Source organism: Gallus gallus, chromosome 20, assembly GCF_016699485.2.
Source record: "Gallus gallus isolate bGalGal1 chromosome 20, bGalGal1.mat.broiler.GRCg7b, whole genome shotgun sequence".
Classification (NCBI taxonomy): Eukaryota; Metazoa; Chordata; class Aves; order Galliformes; family Phasianidae; genus Gallus; species Gallus gallus.
In genome coordinates, this window is record NC_052551.1 from 10,668,950 (window position 1) to 10,693,122 (window position 24,173).

The 24,173-nt window shown below is 54.4% G+C and overlaps 3 protein-coding genes across 8 annotated transcripts; 1 reads left to right on the forward strand and 2 right to left on the reverse strand.

The window, feature by feature from the left end:
• Window positions 1-1,254: 1,254 nt before the first annotated feature.
• LOC101750367 (BPI fold-containing family B member 4-like) lies at window positions 1,255-3,250 on the forward strand. 2 transcript variants are annotated; one of them, XM_040650761.2, is made up of 5 exons: window positions 1,255-1,422; window positions 1,915-1,975; window positions 2,275-2,366; window positions 2,466-2,508; window positions 3,008-3,250. In XM_040650761.2, the coding sequence occupies exons 1-5, from the start codon at window positions 1,417-1,419 to the stop codon at window positions 3,037-3,039; spliced, it is 234 nt and encodes a 77-aa protein (XP_040506695.2). In that variant the 5' UTR covers window positions 1,255-1,416; the 3' UTR covers window positions 3,040-3,250. The 2 variants fall into 2 exon arrangements, with proteins under 2 accessions (XP_040506695.2, XP_046759014.1); XM_046903058.1 differs by lacking the exon at window positions 3,008-3,250 and having other exon boundaries at window positions 2,275-2,491.
• A 3,453-nt stretch (window positions 3,251-6,703) lies between these two features.
• CDK5RAP1 (CDK5 regulatory subunit associated protein 1) lies at window positions 6,704-13,959 on the reverse strand. 4 transcript variants are annotated; one of them, XM_417464.8, is made up of 13 exons: window positions 13,697-13,959; window positions 13,026-13,129; window positions 12,540-12,574; window positions 11,879-11,979; window positions 11,482-11,692; window positions 10,557-10,677; window positions 10,037-10,267; window positions 9,689-9,786; window positions 9,527-9,582; window positions 9,280-9,410; window positions 8,388-8,537; window positions 7,544-7,684; window positions 6,704-7,389 (listed from the first exon to the last, which is right to left on the reverse strand). In XM_417464.8, the coding sequence occupies exons 1-13, from the start codon at window positions 13,923-13,925 to the stop codon at window positions 7,309-7,311; spliced, it is 1,689 nt and encodes a 562-aa protein (XP_417464.4). In that variant the 5' UTR covers window positions 13,926-13,959; the 3' UTR covers window positions 6,704-7,308. The 4 variants fall into 4 exon arrangements, with proteins under 4 accessions (XP_417464.4, XP_015152077.2, XP_015152078.2 ...); XM_046903056.1 differs by having other exon boundaries at window positions 7,371-7,389; window positions 7,533-7,684; XM_015296591.4 differs by lacking the exon at window positions 8,388-8,537.
• Window positions 13,960-14,293: 334 nt separating this feature from the next.
• Window positions 14,294-21,976, reverse strand: LBP (lipopolysaccharide binding protein). 2 transcript variants are annotated; one of them, XM_004947186.5, is made up of 15 exons: window positions 21,852-21,976; window positions 21,052-21,166; window positions 20,599-20,727; window positions 19,972-20,127; window positions 19,521-19,584; window positions 17,838-17,901; window positions 17,453-17,544; window positions 17,148-17,324; window positions 16,875-16,934; window positions 16,534-16,701; window positions 16,302-16,369; window positions 16,124-16,166; window positions 15,752-15,815; window positions 15,115-15,191; window positions 14,294-14,844 (listed from the first exon to the last, which is right to left on the reverse strand). In XM_004947186.5, exons 1-15 carry the CDS (start codon window positions 21,964-21,966, stop codon window positions 14,791-14,793), a joined length of 1,446 nt encoding a protein of 481 aa, XP_004947243.3. In that variant the 5' UTR covers window positions 21,967-21,976; the 3' UTR covers window positions 14,294-14,790. The 2 variants fall into 2 exon arrangements, with proteins under 2 accessions (XP_004947243.3, XP_417465.5); XM_417465.8 differs by having other exon boundaries at window positions 17,453-17,688.
• Between the last annotated feature and the right edge of the window lie 2,197 nt (window positions 21,977-24,173).

The window sequence follows — 24,173 nt, forward strand, 5'->3', positions numbered from 1 at the left end:
ATGGGCTCCTGGGACAAGAAGGACTGCTGGGACAAGGAGGGCTCGGAGCGCTGCTGGGACAAGGAGGGAGCAGTGCTGCTGTCCCTCAGCCATCGCAGCGCTTTGCCTGGTGAGTGGGAGCAGATGCACAGCAACGGTGCTCATCGCAGAGCTCTGAGCCGTACACCGACTTCCCTGACCCCGTGACAGCTCGTGTGAGCCTGGAGGTTTAACACCACAGCGCCCCTTCCCTGCCTGCACATTTCAGCTGGGAATACCCACACAGGGAACTGGTCTGGGGGCTGCAGGACTGGTGCCTGGCTCCCAGCTCATGGGCTTTGCTTCCTGGCAGGCTGAAGGTACTGAACCTGGAGAGAGCCCGTGTGTCATGGAAGGTGCTGCCTGGGGGCGAGCTGGTTCTGAACCTGTATTCGAGGCTGAAGCTCAGCCTGCCCGGGTGAGTGGGGCACGGCGGGGGGGCGGGGGCTGCAGAAGCGTCTGCAGGCGTTATTTCTTAGGGAGCTGTGCACCAAATAGAGCCCTGCAGCTGCTGCGATTTCAGATCTGCAGCCTCGGTGGGCTTTGCTCTCTTCCATCGCCCTCAGAGCCGCAGTGCTGTCTCCTCACTTTCCAGAATATTTCTCTTTCTGAGCGGATCTTCACTGGAAACGAACATCACGTCCCACATTGCGCTCACACAAGGCAGCCCTGGTGACCTCAGGCTGGTGATGAAGGATTGCAGGAACCTGCTCGGCGGCTTTAAGGTCACCCTGCGGAAGGGGTGAGCGCCACATTCACCGGTGCTGTGCTGTTTTATGGTGCTGTGCAGCCCCTCAGCCTGAATCCCCAGGGTGATCTGCAAGGACAGACACGCAGGGCTTCCCTCCTTCATACTGGGCTCAGCCAGAGCTGCCCACGCTCCCCAGAGCGGGATGGCTCCATGGGCAGTGGGCAGTGGGCAGGGTGAGTGGGAGCTGGTGGTACAGCCATCGGGAAACCGTGGGGTTCTGCTCAGAGAAAAGCCTCTTTTTTTGAAGAATCTGTGTAAGGAGATGGGATGCTGTGATGTGCACGTGGAAATAGTTAAAACAATGGGCAGGATGAGGTGTGGGTCAGCCCTGTGCTGTGGGTCAGCCCTTTGCCGTAGGCGAGCTCTGGGATGTTTGCAGTGGGCACAGATTTAGATGTTAAGGGTCAGATGATGCTGAGCAGATACAAAGAGTGCCGATAGCTCCTGCCGAAGCCTGGGGGAGCTGTGGGCTCGCAGCATCCTTTGCCATCGGGGAGAAGCTCCCGGCATCGGCCCCAGCCGAGCGTTTCAGCCCTGTCTGCCTCCTGAGAGCAGTGACGGCTCCATCCCTGCCTTTTCCTCCCTCCAGGCTCCTCACCAACGTGGTGAGCGGTTTGCTGAACTCTTCGCTCTGCTCTTTCCTCCCGATGGTGGTGAGTGCAGGAAATTCCACTGCCATCAGAAGGCGCCCATTTACATCCCCCCATCCTCATATATATGTGCGCACATAGACGCACGCCCGCGCCCTATAACTGAATCCTGCAGGCTTCCTTGATCTTCCTCACGGTCAGGATTTATTTGTTAGGAGTAATTCAAATTCCATCATGCAGCGTTACGGGATGATTTGTAACCGATTGCTTGGCAAAATGCCTTCTCGCACGGAGAAGGTGCAGTAAACAGAAGTGACAGCCTCACTTAGGGAAAAGGTGCTGGCTGGAAAATCTGTTATTCTGCTAAATAGGATCTGGGCTGTTCGGAGAAGAGGGCTGAACAATTTATAGTGCTTTTTCCGTGGAGGAAACGATGCTCCAGGAGCGGACGGCTCCATCTTCATTTGAAGTCTGTGGGACTCAGATGAGGGTGCTGAGGTGTTACTACAGCTGAGATACCCCACTGAGGTTGTTCCTCTTGTTGTGCCGTTGCAGTTTTGCCCATTAGTGAATGCTTGGTTCAGCATCGTCAACGCCGAGCTGCAGCTTCTCAACCGTGAGTGCTCACCGTGCCCATGTGAACTCATAGGGCTGCGGATGGGGTGTCTGTGTGTAGCCCATCGAAAGCTTTCACTCTTACCCCAAACATTCCCTGTGGGCTGTGCCATCCAGCAGGCATCCCCAGACCAATGGCTTTCAGTGCATGGGGACCCTACAGCATTTAGACCTCAGAAAGACGAGAGCCTTTTCCTCTTGGCACTGGGACACCCCCACTCAGGGGTGCATTCCCAGGCACGGGGCAGTGGGGGCTCAGGGCAGGACATGGCCCTGCTCCCATCCCTTTGCTTTCTGCAGGCGTTGTCCCTTTTGGACTCCTTGGGAAGCTCCATTCTGCACTCTCCAGCCTGCCGCTGACCTCGGAGCACTCCATGGATCTGGACCTGCAGGTACGGCCCCGCTGGTGTTGCGGGCTGTGGGTTCGGCCCCATCCCACCCCTCTCCTTTCCCCACCTTCCTGCACTCACAGCTCTCCTCGTTCGTTGTAGAAATCCCCATTCCCAGCTGTGTTCATCGATTGGCTGCTGCGCAGTGAGTGCAGAGGGGGCCATGGAGACAGAGGGGACACGGAGATGGGGGACATTGGGACGGGAATAGGGGGGACAGACAGACAGAGGGACGTTGGGATGGGGACAGAGGGACAAGGAACAGGGGGACAGGAGGGTGTGGGCAGCAGGAGGTGATGAGTTCTGCACACTGCTGCTCCGTACATCCCTGGGAAAGGCGCTTCACCTCTTATAAAAGGATCTCATAATATTTACCTAGTGGGAGTGAATAATGGTTCTCGGGATGCTGCGAGGATTAATTAATATTTGCAGAGGTGATTGGAAGAGCTTTCAGCTTCATATGCAGGCGAAGTTAATATAGAGAGGAAGGAAGGCAGAGTTGGAAGCCGTCCCAGCTTCCCCAGGGCCCAATTCCTCAGGGCAACAAATCAGCTCAGCCCACAGAGCCGGGCACGGGCAGAGCACAGCAGGGTGGGGGGGCTCGTGGGGTCGGGGGGGGCTCTGACCATGCTCTCCTATCCCAGCTGCAGGCATCGACCCCAGCAGTGGGCAGTAGGTGAATGCTCCCCTGCCCCGCGCTGTGCTGTGGGTGAGGCTGACCTGCACCCCTCTGCTGCTCCTGGCAATAAAAAAGGACTTTTTTCCTCATCTGCATTCAGCACGTGGTTTGGGTTCTTTCCAAAGGAGCTTTGCATTTGTGAGGGTTTTGCTCCTCAGCTCGCGGAGCGCCGTGCTTGCAAGGGGCAGTCAGGGGCAGAGCTGCAGAAATGCGATCAATGAGAGGAATAAACTTTCCCCTCTTTTGTATGTATGCAGATTTATTCTGCCCCTGTCCCCGAGCTTCTTTTATTCCCTTCTCCCACCAGCGAACCAACACTGCTTGAACACAAACTAATGCTGCTGGAGGGGGCAGCACACCCAGACCCCCCCACAAAGGAGGGGCTGCAATGAAAGGCGTCGGGTGCAGCTGTGCCCCCCACCCCATACAGCCACCCAGAGACCCTGAAGCACTGAACCGGTGCTCCAGGTCCCCAAAGCCCCAACTGCTGCTGGCCCAATGAGTCCCACACGAATCATTTCTGATGATAGAACGTGGCTTTTTTCCTGCTAAATTAGGCACCTGCAGGATGAAGCCGCGGGGCTGGGGGTCCCTCAGCGGCTCTGGGAAGGGGCTGCGGGGCAAGGGAGAGATGGAACTCACTGCTGTGAGCGATGCCTTGAGGTGCTGTGCTCCCAGTCCTAGGGAAACAACCTGCAGAAGATGGAGTACCTCCTTTAGGCTCACACGACCCGCATCGGCTCAACAGAAAGTGAATGCTGTGTTTGTTTCCTCGCCTCAGCCATTCCCCTTGGCATCTTCGCGGATGCAGAAAGGGGAGGAGGACCGTTCTGTCTGGCTTTTCGTTTTCACAGCAGTGCTCTGAATATTAATCAGCCTAAAAACAGTGCTGTAGGCACTGCTGCAAATGACAGATCTTGCAGTTGGTGGCACTTTGCTGCGTAATTTCTGCATGCAAGTCAACAACAGGGGCTGGGCAGCTCATTCTCCCTGTGACCTGACTTTGCAGATAGCAGACATAACACGGAACACGAGCGGCCCTGAAGCACCCTGATAGCTTCATTAGCAATGCCACTGTGCAGCAGTTGGTTCTCCTATCGGGGTTTTCTGACAAGGAACCAGGTGCCCTTCTCATCCCCATTAACATGAGAGCTGTGAGCAGGGGAGCCCTGAGCTGTGACCACGCTGAGTGGGAGCTCCAGGTCCCAATCCCTTCGCTGCACAACAGGACCTCAAACCACAGGTACACATACCTCTTTTTTTCCCCCAAACCCAAAGGGCTGCCAGCATTCCAGACCCACTCTGCAGGTTCACAGCCACCTCCATTGGGGTGTACTGGCACACGAGCACTGGGCTGCCCTGTGCATGTCCAATGACCAAATGGAGTGGCCAGGAGGGAAAAACAGTGTGGCAAGATACAGAGCCATTAATGGAGAACATCAGAAAACAGATATCAAATAATGACACTGCGACAAGAGCTTATTAATAGGAAAGTCTGAAGATAAAACTAATTTAAAGCTGATGAGGCAGGACAGCTCCTCTTCAGGAGGACGAGGAGTCAATAGTGAGCTGTCAGCACAGGAGATAAATTGCTCACAAAGGAGAAGCCTCAGAACTCCAAGCCCAGGGTTTGTTCTTGGAGCTGCCGCGATGTGGGTCTGGAGAACACAAATCCTTTTGTTGGCTGTGACCCTCCTGCAATGCTGTAACATTTGCTGTGTGTTCATGCTCACGTCCACCTCACCCACCTGCAACACTCTGCAAGCAGAAAGCGTGTGCTTTCATGCTGTGAAATGCACGCGTTGGGAGCTGCCTCAGGGCACGGCTGAAGCTTGAATGCAAATAGCCCAGCACTGTGGGCTGTGCTTGGAAACTTACCCACCAGGCACCTCATCAGAACCAAAGAGATGTGCAGTGTCACTGGGGCTCCTCCAGCCCCACAGATGTACAGAAGCTCTGTTCCCATTCCCTGGAGGGACCCTGCAGCAAGTGCTGAGGCTCCAGGGCAGCCTGAGCTGCAGGAAGCCCTGAGGGGGCAGCCTAGGCCAGCAGGACACAGGGAGCTCCCTGTTCCCAACAGCCAAACTCAAGGAGCAAATCGTCTCATGTGCAATACAGAAACCACGTGCCTTCCAGCCCCAGAGGGAAGGGGTCGGGGGGGACATTCCTGCTTTCAGGCAGTGTCAAATGACTTAACTCTGTCTCCAAGGTCACTGTAAGTGCTTCCTAATGGATGCTTTGCTGCCTTAAAACCTCAACCTTCATTCCCGAGGCCTATAAAAACTAAGGAGGCGAGGTAAATGGTAAGCACTATGGCTCCCCGGGGAGTCTGTGCAGTGAGCGTTATCACCTTCTCATCAAAATGTAAAACCCAGCTCTCCTCCTCATTAGTCTCTCACTCTTAAAATAATGATTGTAAAACGACCACAGCTGGCCTCAAATCTGGCTGGCAGGAGTGGAGAGAGCACACTCAGGTCTGCGTTTCTCACCTGGGAAGAGGTGCTTCTAAGGAACAGAGGGACAGGACAAAACGAGCTGTGAAAAGCAGCAGTCAGCCCTTTTCAGGGCACAGGCTTTGGCCACAGCTTCGAGACAGCATGGGAGAGCACGAGTTGAAAGAGATGCCACAGGGCAATGAAAACTGGGCCATTGACCAGGTGGCTTTTATTAGCAAGAATAGGTTGGCTTTACTACTGTCACAGGTGGGAGATGATGTGTTTACACCCCGCCCCTCCTTTGGAATTTCAAACCCAACAGCTTCTTGCTGCCTCTACCTTAAGAACCCACTGCAAAGCTGGTACACACTCGACAGCAGAGGACTAAGCTCTGGTTTGTGAGACTGAGCCTAAGACTTTCTCAGTTGGAGGTAGGATGGCAGAATGACAGTGCTTCTCTGCACCTCAAAACCCACTCTCATCAGTGCTGACTGTGCAGATTCACTTCCATGAGAATCGGCTCTGAGCTCATAAAAAAAAGTAATTGTTCCTTAAACTAAGGTCTAATGAATATTCATTGAACCACGCTGTTTTTGTTCAAAGACATACAATTATACCCCAGATTAAGTCTTCTCTCCTGCTCAGCTCTCCAGCAAAATGGTTTCATGCTTGCTTAAAAAACTCTGTAAGCTTATGTAGGGACTCCTGTCTGGACCATTGGTCAGCTGTTCCTTCAAAGTCTCTCTGGACAGAGCTTTTTACTGTGATTTCTTTTAGTAACACGATAATCAATACTGAAAGGTGTGATTTTTTCCTCAAACCTCAGAGGAGAGTTTGCTTACAAGTGCAGGTTACAGGCATTTGTTTTAATCTAGCAGCCCAGGGTGGAATATGACATGATGCAGCCACAGCTAACTGCAGGCTCTGATAGAAACAAGCAACTGTAAGATGTACTTACAAAGTTATCGGCCTTTTAAATTGGCACAATTTCTTTCCTCTTGCAAAGCAAAAGGAAAGATTTAGCACAGAAAATGAGTACAAAGCTGTAGTTAAAGATTTAACAGGCTAGAGAGAGAACCTTCAGCTGGAAGACAGTTCTTCCCATGCATTCATTCCCTTAGGCCTGGAGACAGGGAAATCCCTTCCAACACAGAACCAAGCAATCCCAGAGCAAAAGCAAAGCTGTATTCCCTCAGCCCCACATACAACACATTAAGCACCACTCGTTCATTAACAAGCATTTTATATTTCATAATTTGGTGCTACATTCCATCATGTAGGCACAGTGCAGGGTCTTATTTCCCAAGTATTTTGCAATTGAGGAGGTTATCATTATTTGGAAAGAATTCATCACAATCTTATCCTGTTCTTGAAGTAATCTGTATCCTTTGGCAGTTCTCCCGTGGTTCTCTGGAAGTTACTGGAGTTCTGTTTTCCAGGTGCTATCAGTCTTTGCAGCTCCTATATTCAGCTGGGTTAGAAGCAACGACCTGCTCTGCAGACAAAGTTCTCAGGGCTGGGCTGCATTAGAGGACATGATCAGAAGACAAACCTGCAGCACTGCAAAGGTGAGCCAGGCCTGACAGCAAGTGAAAGCACCAAATCACACAGTACTGGGGTTTGGCACACAAATGCATAGCTTCCATCCCATTTCATAAACTTGCACACATATAGAAGGGGCATACTGTTGCCAAATGGGAGAGAGACCCAAATACAGAAAAAAAATAAATAGATCCTGTTTCTGCCCCATCTCCACTTGAGGAAATTTCCTCACTTCTTCCTAGAGAAAATGAGCTACTTCTGCCCGCTGCCCACTGGCAGCAGGGATACCTCAATGACAAGCTGCAGAGCGGGAGAGGGTCGTACGACAGAGCAGAACTCCCTTCAAGGTCTGAGAGCTGGCAGAGGTTACCTGAAAGAAATAGCATAACATTCCTCAGGAACAAAAAGGCTGAGGAGGATCCATTCTAATTTTAGGCTCTCCTGGCAATAGCTGCTGTAGGAAACAGCACTGTGCAGAAAAAAAAAGAAAGAGCCTAAGGAAACAAGAATTACAGGCAGGTCACCTTCACCAAAACATAGTCCCCAGGCTGGGCTCTGACCAGAGCCTTGCAGCCCCCAGCATCCTCTGTGTCGGCATCAGGGAAGATCACCTTGATGTTGCCATCATTCCTCCCACACAACTCAGAGGCAGAGCGCTTGCTGGGCTGGAAGGAGAACAGGAAACATTACTGGCATGGCAATAGCTTCGACTCATTCCTTGGCTTTATTTCATCAAGAATTGAGCACCAATGTCAGTACAAAAATCCAAATTCCACACGATTAAGCATGACGCATAACAAAGCCCTATGGACAGAGCTGCTGTTGAGAGACACACGCTGAAGGCAATGTTTGAAAGCCTACACTCATTCCATGTTTGGTCAGAGACATATCTCTAACCTATCCCATTCCTTTCCAGGACCACCAGTCCTTCAGAAAGCAGCCTCACCTCCACAAATGTATGAAACATCCAACCTGTTGTTTGTGCCTTGCTACCAAGCCATAAAAAAAAATCACTCCAGCCTCATCCAGTTACCTCTTCACAGACTGCTGTACAACATCCCAACTATAGAGGGTTTCCCAATATTCAGACCAAGGTTTTTAAGAAGCAAAGTCACTAAAGCCCAAAACAAGAGGGACTGCAACTTTACTAGGCACCACTTTGTGCTCAGCTGAGTGCTGTGGAAAAATCAAGCTGAACGTGTGGTCTTGGAGTACCATAGAATGTACAAGGTTGGAGGGGACCTCAAAGTATCAGGATTGTGTGGGGAAAGGCAAGAAGTGAAGGTAGAGGTGATGACTGCAGTGTACAGCCTAAGAGCCTCTCGGACAACGTGAGGGCAGAAAGGCAGCTCTTACAAGCACACTCACCCCCTCCACCAGCACCAGCTGGGACTGGCCCACCATTGCCTCATTTGCCCTTGCAGCCTCCTCTCGAAAGACAGTGATGAGCTCCTCCAGTCGCCTCTGTTTTACATCTGCAGGCACATCATCCTGCAGCCGGTGATACGCCCGGGTTTTCTGTAAACAACAGAAGCAAGCATGGCCCTTCAGCCACCAGACAGTGTGGCTCTTCCTTGATTTCCTCTTATTCTTTCTGGGACATCTTTTTGGTAGAATTTTTGACATAAGAGTATTTGTGGCTGTGTGAGGAAGAAGTACTGCAGCTCCTATGAGAGATATGTGCATTACCTGGCTGTTCACAAGGACAGGCAATGGATTCTAGCACCTCTACTCCCACTGTGCTGAAAGATGATCCATAATCCTTTTTTCCTTACGTTTCCCAACCTTCTGTCCTCTTTTCCCATCAACAGCTTAAACTCTGGGGAGCATTACAATAAAAACTTGTCAACTGTCAACTTTTCTCCTTGAAATACCTTCTGAAAATATATCAGTTCTCTCCAGACATGATTGACAAAATGTCTTTATAGCTGGGCTCAAGTCCAGCTACATCAGCACAACTTCTCATCAGCAAAGAAGGATGGACCTGCAGCCAGGCCAATGCCAACATGGCTGCTTTGTTGCAGTCACTCTAGGACACCTGCAAAACCAGGCTGCCCAATCAGTAATCAACCCTGATGCTTGCACAGGAGAGCTGGAAGCCTTTCTGGCACAAAGATGGCTCTCGCAGCACCAAGATACCATGCTTTTAGGTATTACTTTCAACAGATTTTGCTACTGTCTCACTGTGAGAAATAACACTTAAGGAGTTAAGAGGAGATGGCCAGAGAAAAGACACTTTTCCATTAGATCTTGCACTCACCTGTCTCATGCTATAAGCAAAGAGGAAGCCTATGCTGTAGCGGACTTCCCTCAGCAAGGACACAGTCTGCTGATGATCTTCTTCCGTCTCCCCACAGAAACCAGCAATGAAATCACTGCTTAAACTCACTCCTGTCACAGAGATGCAGATTTGCACTTCACTCAAGGAAGACAGGAACATTTCATTCAAGAAAGAACAGTAAGATACAGCTGTACTGAGCTCAGGTCAAGCTAAAGGGAGTCCCTACCTGGAATGGTGTTGCGCACATGCTGTACAAGCTCTAAGTATGCTTCTCTTGTGTATCTAACAACACAAGGATTTGTTGATCAGAAACTCTGACATTGGTGAGAAGAAACCAGCACCATAAATCAGGCAGCAGGGCATAGGGCTCCCCATAGCCATCGCTCACCCCCGTCGCATGGCTTCCAGGACTCGAGTGCTCCCACTCTGGGCTGGGAGGTGAAGTTGTTTGCAGATGTTGTGTCGCTCCTGGATAAGCTGCAGGACCTGTGAGGTGTATGCAGGCACATTCAGGACACAATATCACAGACAGCTCAGCTCAGCCAGAATGCTAAAGGAAAGTCTTCCCGAGATAAAAGCAGATTGAAAAATTGCCAGCCTTAGCATACATGTTCCCCTTCCTAAGCTCCTATCCTGTGATTCTTTGTTACCTCTGGGAAGGAAGCACAACCCACATCTAACATTTCACAGCTGTCTGCCTGTAAGATGGAGGTCCAGGTGTTTATTTCATACTTGCCTCATCAGGGAAATCCTTGGGGTGTGGAGAAGTGAAACGAATCCTCATTTCTGGATCAATTCTAGAGACCTGGTCTAGAAGGTGTGCAAAACGCAAGCCTCCTGGTTTAGTTTTGTAGACAGTGCTAAAGCCACGACTGAGGACTGGGGCAGCAGCTGACTGAAACTGCACCTCAGACATGTCTCGGAAGCTGTTGACATTCTGACCCAAAAGGGTCACTTCTTTCACTCCCTATAAAGATAAACAGAGAGGGAAGAAAAAATTATGATCCAAATGGGATGGCTAAGCTGCACTGGCAGCCTTGGCTCCACTCTTACTTCAAGAAGTCCCCGAGGGGAACCTTCTCTTCCCTGTCTGTTTCAGAGCATTACAAGGGGAATGAAATAGCAACTGGTGGAACCTCACAGCAATCTCATCTCCAGAGATGAAGGCTGTATCATCGGTCAAAGCTATCACTGAGCATGCATTCACTGAGAACCTGCACATCATTTGGGACAGGTGGAAGCAGGCTCTGCCCTACCTGATCTGAGAGCATCTTCACTTCCTGCAGGATGGACGCAATGGGGCGGCTCCTTTCACGGCCACGGGTGAAGGGCACAATGCAATAGCTACACATGTTGTCACAGCCCCGCATGATGGATCTGCCGAGAGGTGAAGCACAGGTCACACCATGCTTGCTCTGGAAGAATCATCCACATTCAATCCTGCCCTGCTTTGACCTGTTCCAGCACTGCTACCTTCAACCAACTCACTTGTCTGCAGCACACACAGCACCAACTCTGAACATAGCATTGCAGCTTTCTCTTACACATCATTCCAATTAGAGCTGGCTTCTGCTTGCCCCTAGCTAACACCTCATAATTTTCCATGCACATTTCCAAACAACTAACCCGGAAAGCAACTGATCAGACACAGACTTGCACTGCAATCTGGCATTGAGGCAGGATTCTTCTGCACTCTGCACCTGCAGAGTGTGAAAACTATTCCTCTGTGCACTAAGGTCACACCTAGCAGAATCTGACTTCATTATTTGGGAATCTTATTATCAAACCTGAACAAACGGAAATAAAACCAACAAAAATTACAATGCATGGAGGATTAGAAGACAGGACACAGCAGAAGCAAGAAGATAACAGAAGGTACAGACTTGAAAGGCACAGACACCAGTGGGACAGAAATCACTTGCTGCAGCACCATGCTTAGACAAGCAGCATTCTCAGAGGACAGCAAGAGAAGCCTGCAGCCAGCCACAGCGTGGGTCAGTCTCTCCAGACAGCAAAAAGACAGCAAACACAGTCTGGTAGGCTGGTGCCTCTGGGCTGGGGGAGTGAGTGCAGCCAGGCATTGCCTCTCTTGGGTAGCTGCTGTCAGTGACATGACTGCTCAGCACAGCAACATTTCCAAATTAGAATGACAGAAATACACACAGAAAAAAAGGTACTTACACAAATGCTGTTTTGCCACCTGCGCTAGTCTGGACAGGCAGAATATCTGCATAAGTCTCATCTAGTGATAACAGGACATTAGCAGCTTGCTGCCCAGATTCAGCCATGGCCAGCAGCCGGGGAAGGTCCCGATATGCATCCGGACCTGCCACAATATCGACCAGCTTCTCCCTATGCAGAATCTCCTCCTTAAGCCTCTCAGCCATGCATCCTGCCACCAAAGGAAAAGGATTCTCGTGAGGAAGCGTCCACCCTCAGTGAGTACTCTGCACCCTTTCCCTAGCCGCTCTCTCCCAGCAGAAAAGGCTTGACTCTATCAGAAGGAAGAGGAAATGCAGCAAGATGGGATGTGGCACAACAGCCTACACTCCCTGCTTCTGCACATCCCACCTCATACCTAGAATCCCAATGCGGAGAGGCAAGCACGCCTGGTGCCGCCGGGCCTTCAGAGCCTTGAGGTGCTGCAGGCGGTTCCAGATAGTCTGCTCAGCCTTGTCCCTGGGAAGCCAGAAAATCAGGGGTTATTCCCATTACTGCACTTTAACAGTTCTCCAACCCAGAGCTGCTTGAGAGCATCTACAGTGTAGAAACACCTCGGGGACTGACAACTCAGATCACACAGAGAAAAAGTATGACTTATAGGAGCTACGCTGCAGGTAACAATGCACAGAGAAAAACAAAGTTCCCTATATATTCATATCCCAAATCAACCCTAAATGCATTTCCCAACAGGACAGATGCTATACTCCTGTACTACAGTCACTTCAATAGGAGACCAAAATAAAAAAATCATACAAGCACAAATGTGTGTGGATCTCTAACTACTCATGAAGTATATACATAGTACACACCACCAAAGAGTTTTTCCTCACTACATTGTAATCTATTACACAATTCATGCTACATATTGTAACATCAGCTAGCTCTACTCTAAACAAATCATGTGCTGTTTCACATCTGTGTGCTGTTTTCATCACGTAGCTCATTTCTTGCCTTGCTTTTCAAATTGTAATTCCTTAAAAGCTACCAAAAAATAGCAGTGACAAAAGTTTCCTTACCTAACAGAACAGGTCACAAGTAGAATCACATCCGCCTAGATTGAAGATCACATAAAAGGAAGAATTCGTAAAAGCCAAATGGTAACTACTAATGCCCTACACATATAACCTGAAGAGGCACACTATAAAAATCACTTAACTCAAAGAAAAAGATCTGCCTAAATGCTCAGTGGATTTCAAAGAACAAAGTCACAAGAAAACTCAGCAAAGCCTTCATCTGAGCGGCAGAAGTAAACCCAAGATGAGTCAGGAGCACCCTGCTGTGCCCAATCCACTCTCCAACGGAGAGAACCCAGCAGTTAAAGGAGTAAAAACAACGCGTAGCTTTTTAGCATGCTTGTTAAGTAGCTTCCTCTCCTGCACAGAATTTAGACTGCAAAAATCCCACTGCCCTGTGTGACTGTAATGCACAAAAAACCCTGGGACCTGACAGCAGGGTGAAGCCCTCTCAGGCCTTCCTTACACACAGCTGCTAAGGTGCCTCACCTCATCTGCTTCCTTTGTCCTGGTGTAGCCGCTCTTCTGCAGGATAGCCCAAGCAATCTCCGTGTCATTGACATTCATCTGGCAGCCATAGGTCTCCAGGTACACTGCAACAAAGACAGAGATAGGAGTGATACAACACTGCTATGAATCTCTCTGATCTACAAGCTGTTTCTATGACTTTTTCCATAGGAAGGAAGCACCGGTTCCACAACAGAAGAGATTCAGGAAAGCTGCATAAAAAGTACATTCCCTGATGGGGAGAAAGAGCAAGCCAAACATACAGACAGGCTCTTAGTGGCACTGGGAAACCTGAGTGCCTCAAAGCATATCACTGCAATACTACAGGCCTGGACTACAGCTTGCAAAGAAGCAATGAGAGTACTGCCACACGGCACTGCGGGCAATGAAAGCCCCCTCTCCTCTGGGCACTGCAGCCTGGAGCTGGGCACAGCCCTGCCGGCAACCAGGGCTGCAGGGAGAGACCCCAGGCAAACACAGTAGGGAGGAGGAGGCCGCCGGGATGGGCTTCTCATACTACGAGAACCACTCTGAGACCAAACCCCCACAGCCTCGTTCTGCTTTGCCTGCTGGCACCGTGAGCTCCAGCAGCACTCGTGGCTGGGCTAGGCTCGGCTGGGCCGTGCGCCGGGGCGGTACAGTGGCACACCGACCTTTCCCGAGACCGGAGGTAGAGCCCGGCTCCGGCTCTGGCTCCCCGGCGGGCGGCGGCGCGGCGGCCCCCCTTAGGAAGTGCCTCAGGTCCGGTCCCGAGGGCAGCTCGGCCCTGCGTCCCTGAGGCCTCTCGCTCTGCCCACGGTGCGCTGCTCGGACTGCCACGGGACGGGCAGCGGCCCAGCGGAAGGGCCCGGCCGCCCGCAGCGTGCGCGCCCATGCCCGCATGGCCGAGCCCGGCGGGGAGGCCGCGCTAGGCCGCGGGAGCAGGCCGCGTTGCCATGGCGACACAGCCCAGAGAGGGGCGCTTCCCGGGAGTGGCCTCGCAGTGCACCGCCCAAACGGTCCCCCCCCCCAACACACAGCCCCGCCCTCGCGTTCCGCGCCAATGCCGTTCCGCCGGGCGGAGCCGGGTCCCTGCGGGCAGCCACGCGACGGGAAAAAATGAAATAAAAAGGAAAAGATGATTTTTTTTCCGCTGTGTTTTGACACGACGAGGGGGATAAAAATATCCCCCAAAGGCGCTCCCGGCCACCTCCCTTCCCTCGGGGAACGTGCTGGAAGGCAGCGAAAAACAAACACCTCGGTCACACTGCTTGCTGGTTTCACCTTGATGTGTTTATGTGGGGGCTCCGAGCGGGGTCTCCCCTGGGCGCTGGGACCCCCCTGGCCGAGGGCAGCACCGCTCAGTGAAGGCGAAGCGTAGGGGGAAAGAGAAGGGGCAGCCGCTAGTCCTGGTCCAGGCCTCATCAGCCCCAGCAGCCTCCATGCGGCTGTGGCTCTCTGGGACCGGATGGGAAAGGGCCCTGGGGGGGTACAGCCCCTCCCCGGCGGTGATGGACCCTTCAGCCCAGCCTGGGCCGGGGGGTTTGGCCTTGTCCCCCGCCCGCGCGTCTGCGGTTTGTGCTGGGCCGGCAATGAGTCAGGCTTGGCAGGGCCGCTTGTTTTCTGTCTCAGCGGCAGGGATGGCGGGGGGAGCAGCTGAGGCTGGGGCTGGGAACCAAGGTGGGGGACGGGAACAGGGTCCCCCGGGAAGGACAGCGCGGGGCAGGCCGAGGGGCCGTCCTCGTGGTGAGAGCCCCTTTCGTCAGCTTTATCTGCGCTCCCGGGGCGTGTAGTGCACATCTGCTCCGAGCAGCAGGAAATTCTGGGAAAAAGAGAGGGGAGGGGGTTGGTGAGGCATCCTTGCAGCTGTTTTCAGCCCCGCTCCTCATCACCCGCCCGCTTTGTGTTGCTGCCATCTTCCGTGGCTAATTTTAGCTTCGGAAGGGCTCTGAAGATGTTTCACAGCCGCACCCCGCCAGCAGCATCCAGCATCCAGTCCGTGGTGCTCCTCAGGGACCTCCCCAGGCCCCTCAAGGCGCCAGATTCCTTCTGCTCCCAGGATGGGCTTTTTCCAGGGCCCCCCACTACTCACCTGGTGAAACTGCACAAGGATATTGGAGAGCTGTATTCGGTCCGGCAGCGGCAGTGGGAAACCTTCAGCTAACCTCTCTGGAAAAGACAACAGACATGGCTACGTTGGGACCAGAGCGGGGAGCATGGGGCTGTGCAAAAGAAGGGCTTCCCCCAGCCCTTCCCTCCCCCCCCCCCCCCCCCCCCCCCCCCCCCCCCCCAGTGCTGTGGATAGGCAGAGGGGTTCCTCCAGGCTACACAGAGGTCTGGGGCTGCATGTTGTGATGTGCCGCCCCTCTCCAGACCCATGGCAGCCACCAGCCCCGCTCTGGGCCGATTTGTTCAGCAGTAACGAAAAGCAGTCAGTGGGGGAGAGGGTCTGGAAAGCATTAGGATCTGTGTCAAGCTCATTTTTTCCATTGTGTTCACTTCTGAATGCATGTCACGGCGTGGAAAGAGGCTTCTGCACTCAGCTACCCACAGCCTGCCTCTGCCAGCCCCAGACACACTGGGCACTTTGCTGCATCCTCCTCTCTACAGGTTCTACCCACTGAGCAGGCCTGGCAACAGGGATTTAATTACCAAGCTGCACCTGCTCAGGCAGAGTGACCTGGATGGTGACTGTTCCCATAGCCCCATTCCTCCCTGCAGGTTATTACCATTAACACGTGGGAGCAGGATACTGGAGGCATATACATTCATTATTGACTGCAGCATTCGTACCTGGAGTTGCGAGGAGAGAGGAAAGGAAAAGAGCTTTAGCAAGTGGCCAGACCCTGGAGGACAATTAGGAGGAGGAAAATGAAGGAGATGCCAGGATGGGCTCCATTGGAGACCCACAGCTTTGTGCCACACTGGTGGGGTGGGAAATGAATGAGGCAGCGGTGACTCTGCTCCTGCTCCCAGGCTGATATAGAAGTACACCCCCAGGTCCCGTGTTGGTGTGGAGGCAGGGATGAGCCACCTCCACAGCCCCCAACAGGCTGTCACCTCCATGCTGGGGGCTCTGGTCATGGTCAGGAACAGCTTACCTGGAAAGTGCCAACATCTGAATGCTTCAGAGAGAGCTTCATCCTGCTCAGAGAGAAGTGGTGCAGTGCAGGCTGTCCCAGGGAAGGAGGTGTCCCATCCCCAGCACATCCCCAACTCACTGCCCCCGGCCACCACTCAGCAGTGAATCCCCCTGGAGCTGTCCTGCTCCCAGCTCACCTGCCCACGCTCAGTTTCCCTACGATGTGGCCAGATTTCACATCAATGGTGGCGGACACGTTGCCTGTCTGGGGAGGGAGGTAGAGCTCAGTGCCCACTAGCTTCACCCCAAAGCAGGCATAGGGGGAATTGTTCAGACCAGCCAAAATGCAGAGACCTGTGTGCACCCAGTGTGAAAACTGGCATTTGTGATCTTGAAGGGCATCCCCACACAGCCCAGGTCCCAACTCACCAAACTGAGGAGGAATAGAGGGGCCAGGCTGGTGTTGGGAAGGATGGCATAAGCCTGGATGTCCGCAACGGGCTGGAGTGAGATCCCGCCTGGTGTGATGCTCAGGAATGGGGCAGAGGGAGCAGACAGCCTGAGCTTCATCAGCATGTTGGGGTACATCTTGTCCAGCTGCAAGGGAGCAGAGGGAGGGAAGGAACCATGGCACATCCACAGGAGCACAGAGCCTCCTGCAGCTCCTTTCCGTGCCACCAGCCTGTGGGGAACCCAGGGCTGTGCTCTTGGGGGGCAACTTATGCAAAGCCAGTGTTGGGTAGAAGCTGGGGGGCAGCGCTGGGGCTCACCTGGGGAATGAAGGCTGCAAAGGTGGAGGTGTTCAAATGGAATTCGACACCCTTCGGGATCTGTGGGAGGAGGATGGTCACTGCTGGGCAATGCAGCACAGGGCTGGGGCATGATCAGCCCCTCATGCTTGTACTTCATGTGTACATATTGTGTGTGCACCGAGCACATCTCAGCCCCTGCACTGTGCCTGCATGCAGCTCCGCAGGGAAGCACAGAGGAGATGCAGAGGAGCCCTTGAAGCCAGCCAGCCCCATCCCGCCTGCCCTCCTCACCATGGAGTCTGTGATCTCGAAGACCAGTGCCCCGGCTGCATGGTAGGCGAAGCCAGCAGTGTTGAAGAAGTAGCTGGAGGCCCCAAAGTAAACCATGCGGTCGTGGTCAGGAGGAAGGGCCAGCGCTGGCGGTTGGAAGGGAACAGCACCACGGTGTGCCAGGGAGAAGAATTCACCCTGGAAAGAGAAAGAGGGTGAGGCAGGAGCTGGGGGGCATTTGTGGGAGACAGCTGACCCCAGCATCCCACCTGCCTCCTGCTATGGCATCAGGAGGCAGACAGAGGGTGCCCAGGGCAGGCTCTCACCTTCAGGTCTACATCCAGGGTCTGCGCAGTGGCCGCTGGTGGTGCCACCAAGGAGTAATCAATCCCAGCCTTGGCATCTATCTTGGCCGTGACTGCAAGACATGGGGCAGAGGGATGAGTGAAAGGCAGACGGCACAGCAGAGCCGGGAGCAGCTTGCCTCCGCTGACATCCGCGCAGTGCCGTGCCCTGGCTTTCCGGAGCAGCAGAGAGGCAGGGGTTTCGCACACGTTTGCTTCTGTTTAGAAATAAAAGGGACATTTCCCTCCTCATTTCCAGCCATGCAAACAAACTCCTGGCCTGGAGACGCTGCCTGGGTCCCCTCACAGAGGCCGGGAAATGCTGGAAGGGAGCACTCCCTGAGCTGCATGTGGAGCAGTGCGGTACCTGGCAAGGTCTGGAGGTAACGCTGCAGATCGCCGTTGACAGAGCTGACCACGCTGTCACAAACCTGGGGAGACAAAGGCAGCAGAGCTCAGCAGTGTGGCTCTGCTGGAGTGGGAGCCTCAGGCTCACACCCTGCTTGGCTGTCCAGTGCTGTGTGTTCTTTGTAAAACTGGCTGAAATAAATGAGCACGTAGCAATGTTTTCTTCTATTCCACTAATTGTTGGAGATGCAGGCAAGGTTTACACCTATAACCATCTGCCTAGAGCAGGATTCCCACCCAGCTGAGCTGCATCAAGGCCCTTTGAAGGAATTTCAGTTGTGCCTTCTGACTTCCTGCAGTCCTATAGTCCCTGCAGGAGTGCATTGTGCTGAGCAAAGACGATTGGGCAGAAGAAACTACAAGAGTTCATCTGCCCCCGTGTGGGGCAGCTCCGTGCTGTCAGGGGAGGAGAGCAAAGCCCTCTGCAGCTGCCATCTGCAGGCAAAGCCTCAGCATTAGTGGGGTACTTAAATGCACGCTGATCGCTGGGCCAGGAATTTACTGCTGGGAGTGGTCCTGTAGATGGCCAGGATCATCTGCACAGGCTCTTCCAGTGTCGTAATGGCAAGGGAACCCCTGTGCAGGATCAGGCCAGCATCTGTCCAAGTGGACATCCCCAAGTGGGCGCCCAGCTAGCAGCAGGGTGAATAGAATAGAATAGAATGGGATAGATGGGATGGCATGGGATGGCATGGGAGCACTGCCCAGCTCTGCAGAACAGGCTGCCAGGGCTGGGCCAGACAGAGACAAGGCTGTGCAGGCCCATGCAGTGCTCCCAGCCCTCTCCTTCACCCCACCTCACATGCAGAGGAAGCCCCCAAGAACCATATGTTTGGCAAAAGGACTCAGCCGTGCTGCAAGGACAGCTTCCTGAGCTGCTCCTTCCAGGAGGCACTGCAGCATGAGAGCCCTCCTGCACAGCCCCACAGCGCCCGCTGCCAGCCCATCTGCTGCCACAGCTCTGGGTGCTCCCAGAGAGCCCCACATGGCATCAGCTGGAGCCAAGTGCCGGGGCCAGAGCCCGACCTGCAGTAGGGTGGGATTTGTCAGCTCTGCAGCTGCCTCCTTCCCAAGCAAGGTTCATGGCCAGGGAGGCTACAGCTCGTGCCAGCGAGCCTTGTAGCAATTATTGCTAACAGCTTGTTTCCATGTTTTGTTGCAAGTCTCCTGCATACAGGCTTTTGTATGGGGCTGGAGGTACCGGGGCTTCCCTGGTGCCCCCCCGTTTAAACGAGATGACAAGCGGCTGAAATGCAGAGATGAGAATTTCTACCCCATTGCTCCCAGACACATGAATGAGTGCAGGCCAACGAAGGGGCAGCTCTGAGCAGGTTTCCTCTGCTACACTGAGTTTGGCTGAGGCGTAAGATCTAATTAACTGACCACACGGAAAGAAAAGTCTTTGTTAATTAGCAGCCGATTATACCGGGCTTTGGCAAACGCTGCAGGTTTAGAATCCAGCCCGAGCCACACGATGCTGCAGGGACCATGGTTGGCACGTGCCCGCCCCTCAAAACCTGCTTCCACCAACTCTGCAGCATGCTCTGGCTCTGGTTAAATCCGTGTGTGTGACCTGAGCCCTCGTAGCATCTGCTACAAGCGAGGGCTGAAGCTGAGCAGGAAGCCTGCAGCTCTCACGTACCTTGCCCTCCAAGATTTTCCTGAACCTGGACTCGACGGCGCTATAGAAGAGGTTGTACAGCCACCTGCAGAGAGGAGCGGGGTCAGAGGGTGCAGCCACAGGGTTTGGGCAGGAAAGGGACCCTGGGGCTGTGGGATGTATGGGAATGTCACCCCCACAGCAATCTGGAGTTAAACATTGCCTCGGGGTTTACATTTGCTACCAAATCTGCTTGTAAAGAACGTGTAAACGAGTCTTGTGACTGCCTGGAAGCTTCACCCTTAAATGTGCAGCCACGGCAGGGCAAACTCAAAGCAGATTTGAGCACATGCAGTTGCAATGTGCAGAATAGGAAGGAAGCACACTGCCAGCAGCGGTGTGTGAGGGACAGCTGGTGCCCACCTGACAGCCACCTCCCCCTTTCCACTGAGCTAACGTGGGGTCTCCGGTCCTTTGCAGTGATGCTACGTACCCAAACTTGCCCGAGAAGTGGACGTGGACACTGGAGATGCGGGTGCTGCAGGCAGAAGTGCTCACGGTGGGCTTCCCCGAGGCGTCGTTGCCCAGCTTCAGGTCGATCTTGATGTAGACATTCTTCACCTCCAGGTCGAAGGATCCGTGGTCCCGGCTGCAGGGGAGAGAGGACAACGGGGGACAGCCTGCCTCCAGCTCTGCCTCATAGTGAGCATCCAGAGAGGACTGGGGAGGCTTTTAAATCCAGGGAAGCCAACTTGCATGGGAATATAAGCTAGGCAAGGCAGCCTTCAAACTGAAAGAACTGAAAGCAAGCAGGCGGAACAGCAGAGAAGGAGGAGAGCCCAGCTCAGCTCCCCACCATCCATCTGGCTTGTGATTCTCGCCCCATAGCAGCTTTCCCACCTGCATGCCCCAGTGTGGGGAGAGGCACCTGCAGGGCTCCCCAGGGCTCACAGGCATTGGGATTAACGCAGTTGTAGCACAGCTGTGGGAATCAGCAGATCTGGAGGTAACCAAGCGAGAGCTGCCCAAAACACAAAGGCAAAGGAGAAGGGAGAAACCTGCCCAGATCCAGAGAGGGAAAGGCAGAGCGAAGGGCCTCAGCCAGGGGAAGGGCACCCACATGAAGTGAAATTTCACCCGCCAGTTCCCATCCACCTCGGCGAAGGCGTTGGAGATGGCGACGTGCAGCCCCACGTTGGGGACCAGGGAGATCCGTGAGTACGGCAGCTGGAAACTGCGCAGGTTCAAACTGAAAGGAATTGTAAAAGGATAAGAGAAGTAAAGGCACCTGAGTGGGATGTACGGCTGGGAGGGAGCAGTGTGGGCACCGTGCTGGCCGCATCCCCACTCCCTCCCTGCCCATGAGCAAAGCAAAGCCTTTGGGATCGCAGTCCTTTCTTGTGCCCCAGCATTTGCCAGAGGTCACTGCTTGGGCTTCAATTGCCCTCACCCACAGTGCTGCCTCCCAGGGTGCAAATCAGAGCATCTCTGCCTGCACTGTGCTGGGGGTGGCATGGGAGAACCTGTGTCCTCTGCAGCCCCTCCAGCCCTGTGTTGCTACGTGAGGGCTCACCTGGAGATCTCATAGTGCACCTTCCCCAGGTGCCGGACTGGAAAGTCACCTGAGATGTCCGGCAGCTTCAGCTGGGCCAGCTCCTTCTGCAGGACGGTAATCCCATGCTGGTGGGCTGTGGGAGACAGTGTCACTGCCATGTGCTATCCCAAGGAGCTGGGAGCATGCCCCAGGAGCACAATGAAAGGCTTAAAAGGAACAACCAGGGAATGGCCCAGCTGCTCTGCACTGTGTGACTGGAGCAGGCGTTGGCTGCAGCACAGAGCCCTGCAAGTGTGGGTATTGCCCAGAATCTGTGCAAGTCCTGGGGATGGTGCTACCCAGACAGTACAGTGGGGTGGGTGCCATATCTCTGCACCCATATGAGCAGAGGGTCACATCCGTTTCCATGCAGCTGGTGGACCTGCAGGGTCAGTGAGCTGTGCGTGCAGAGCATTTCAACCCATAACAGCTCTCTGCCGGGGCTGAGGCCCTGCCTGCCTCAATAAACCCAGCACGGGGCCCATCCATCTCTGTCACCATGCTCCTGACACCTCCCCACCTCCTCCCATGCAGCTCGCTCCTGGGGCTCAGGGCTGCCCGGATGTGTGCCCCTGAGCTGGACCCCCAGCCCCACCAGCCCCACCAGCCCCACGCCTCCTTGACCTGGTGCCCCCCACAGCAGCTGTGTGCAGCCCACTGGACTGCAGGGGGAACAGCAGTGTGGGCAGACGGATGCATGGGGGCAATGGCAGCACCCGGCTCTGCACCGCGGCCACCAGTACCTGCAAGAGAGGAGGGAGATCAGGAGCCAAACCCACCATAGTCCAGGCCCGCCTGGGTGATCCTGACCACGAAGCCGGGGTTGGTGGCTGCAGTGAGCACCAGGAACACATCCAGCACCACTCCAAACACCGCCAGGCTCCGTGCTGCCATCCCGGCTGCTGCTCAGCGCTCCCTGCCTGCCCTGCCTTTATACCCGCGCCAAAGGGGAACCACGGGTGAGGCAGGATGCAGAGCCACGGCCGCAGCCTGAGGGGCCTCCCCGCAGCCCTGTGCTTCCTGCTTACCCGCCGCCTGCTCCCATGTGGCCGGGGAATGGCTGCAAGGAGCAGGCAGCCGCCCCCCGCAGCACCCACTGGATTTGTGGGGCACCGTTATGGCTCCCTGCTGTGCTCTGAGAACAGAAAACCTGAGCTGCCCCACTCCTGGGGGCTGCCCAAGGGTCCCCCACCTTCAGCTGCCTGCAGAGCCCCACAGCCCCTGCCACTCCCCCACCACCACTAATGAGAGTGATGGAAGAAGCTTTAGGCTGCTTTCATTTCCCTTTCTGGAAGCAGCAGGACATGGCACAGGAAGTCCACAGGGGCTGATGCGGGCAGATCTTGTGCTGGATCCAGAGAAGTGCTCTGGTTGCCAGAGGCAACATCCCTGCATTGAGCACTTGTGAAATGCAGCTCTTTCTCAAGCACTGTAGCTTGGTACAGCCGTGCCGTGCCGCAGAGCAGCTCGAGCTACAACGCCTAGAACAGCTTTGCTGGAGCCCCTGGTGCATGGAGATCAGCTCTCAGCTCCTGTTCTCCTTCCTCCCCACAGTTCTGGGGAGAAGCATTTGCAGGCTGCCTGCAGACAGAAGCATTTGCAGGCTGCCTGGACTAGTGCATGGCCAGGGCACATGCTGCAGCCATCACGTCCCCAGGCAGCCAGCTCAGTGCGTGCCCAGCCAGCTCTGCCCAGGATTGCAGGAAGGAGAAGAATCTTGCACCCTGGGCCACACGTGTCTGGGTCTGCTGCATTCTGGGTCTTCTGCTGCAACCCATGCCATGCACCTCCAGGTCTGCTGCTGAGGCTGCACCACAAGCCCCAGAGCAGTGGCAGCTGTGGGACCAGAGCAGGCACAGTGGGACAATGTGGGCCCGGTGCTGACTGGGCCACCGGAGTGGGGCATACAGCCTGGGCAGAGCCATGCACCACGGAATGCCCACACACTGCCTGCGCCCATCCCCAGTCCACCCCTGAGCCCATGGTGCCCCCAAAGCAGAGCAGAAGTTCAAAAGCCAAAGCCCCATTTCAGCTTTTTGCTGGCTCCTGCTCCCCACAGCCCAAAGTTCATGCCGCAGAACGGTTTCAAAACACCGCTTCAGACACGCACCAAGGAATCAGAACCTCTTCCATGAGGAGAAATGAAATTTCACGGGGAGTGACATATTGAGGAAGCATAAACAGAACATTTTCCTTCTGGGTTTGAGCAAGTTTTCAAGTTGAACTTAAAAAGCCTTTCTCACAGCACAAAGCCTGACCAAACAGTCCCATGTTTGCCAAAGAACAGCTGAAAACACCTCTAATGCCAGCGCCGAGCTGCACAGCTTCCTCCAGCCCCATGTGCTCCCCATCACGTGCGGGCAGTTCCGGGTCCCTCTCAGGGCTCTTTCCACATCTCCTACATGATGCAATGGCCAAAGCCATCCTGCAAGCGTGGGGCACTGCGGGTTGGACTGTGGGTCCACTCCAAGGGTGCCACAACCGCAGTGGGAATTCCCTGAGGCAGGGCAGCACGTTCTGGTCCCGGGGCATCACCGCTGCCCGTGAGCTGGCTTTGGCTCGTGGCCGCAGAGCTGAGCTGTGGTCTGGCAAATGCTGCCGCGGGGAAATGGAAGGGAAAAACCCAGGGGCTCTTGGTGAGAAAAGTGAGAGCAGCGCAGCTGGTTCAAAGGGAACTTGGAACAGGTCCACAGCCAGGAAGAAAACTCTCTCTTTATCTGCTTCCAGGCAGCAAGCCCATTGCCACCAGCAGAGAGGGCCACTGCAAGTGTCCCTAAAGCTGCAGGGATCTCACTCACATCCCTGCAAAATGCCACTGGCATTGGGGTGCTGGGAGTTGCGTCATCGGGGTGCCGGGAGCTGCACGATCAGCATGCGAGGGGCTGCCAGCCCGGTGCTGCTCACCCTCAGCCTCTGCTCCCTGCCCTGGAACCCCTCGCTTTGGCAGCACCTGAGCACACAGCCAGGGCAGTGCAGGGCCCTGCACCACTGTTTTTGCAGCTGCAGGCTCGGCATGACCCGGTCCCAGCTGTTGCTGGGAGCAGGACGGGCTCTGGGCCAGCTTGGGGTCACTGGCTGACGCCAGCCCTGATGGCTGCATC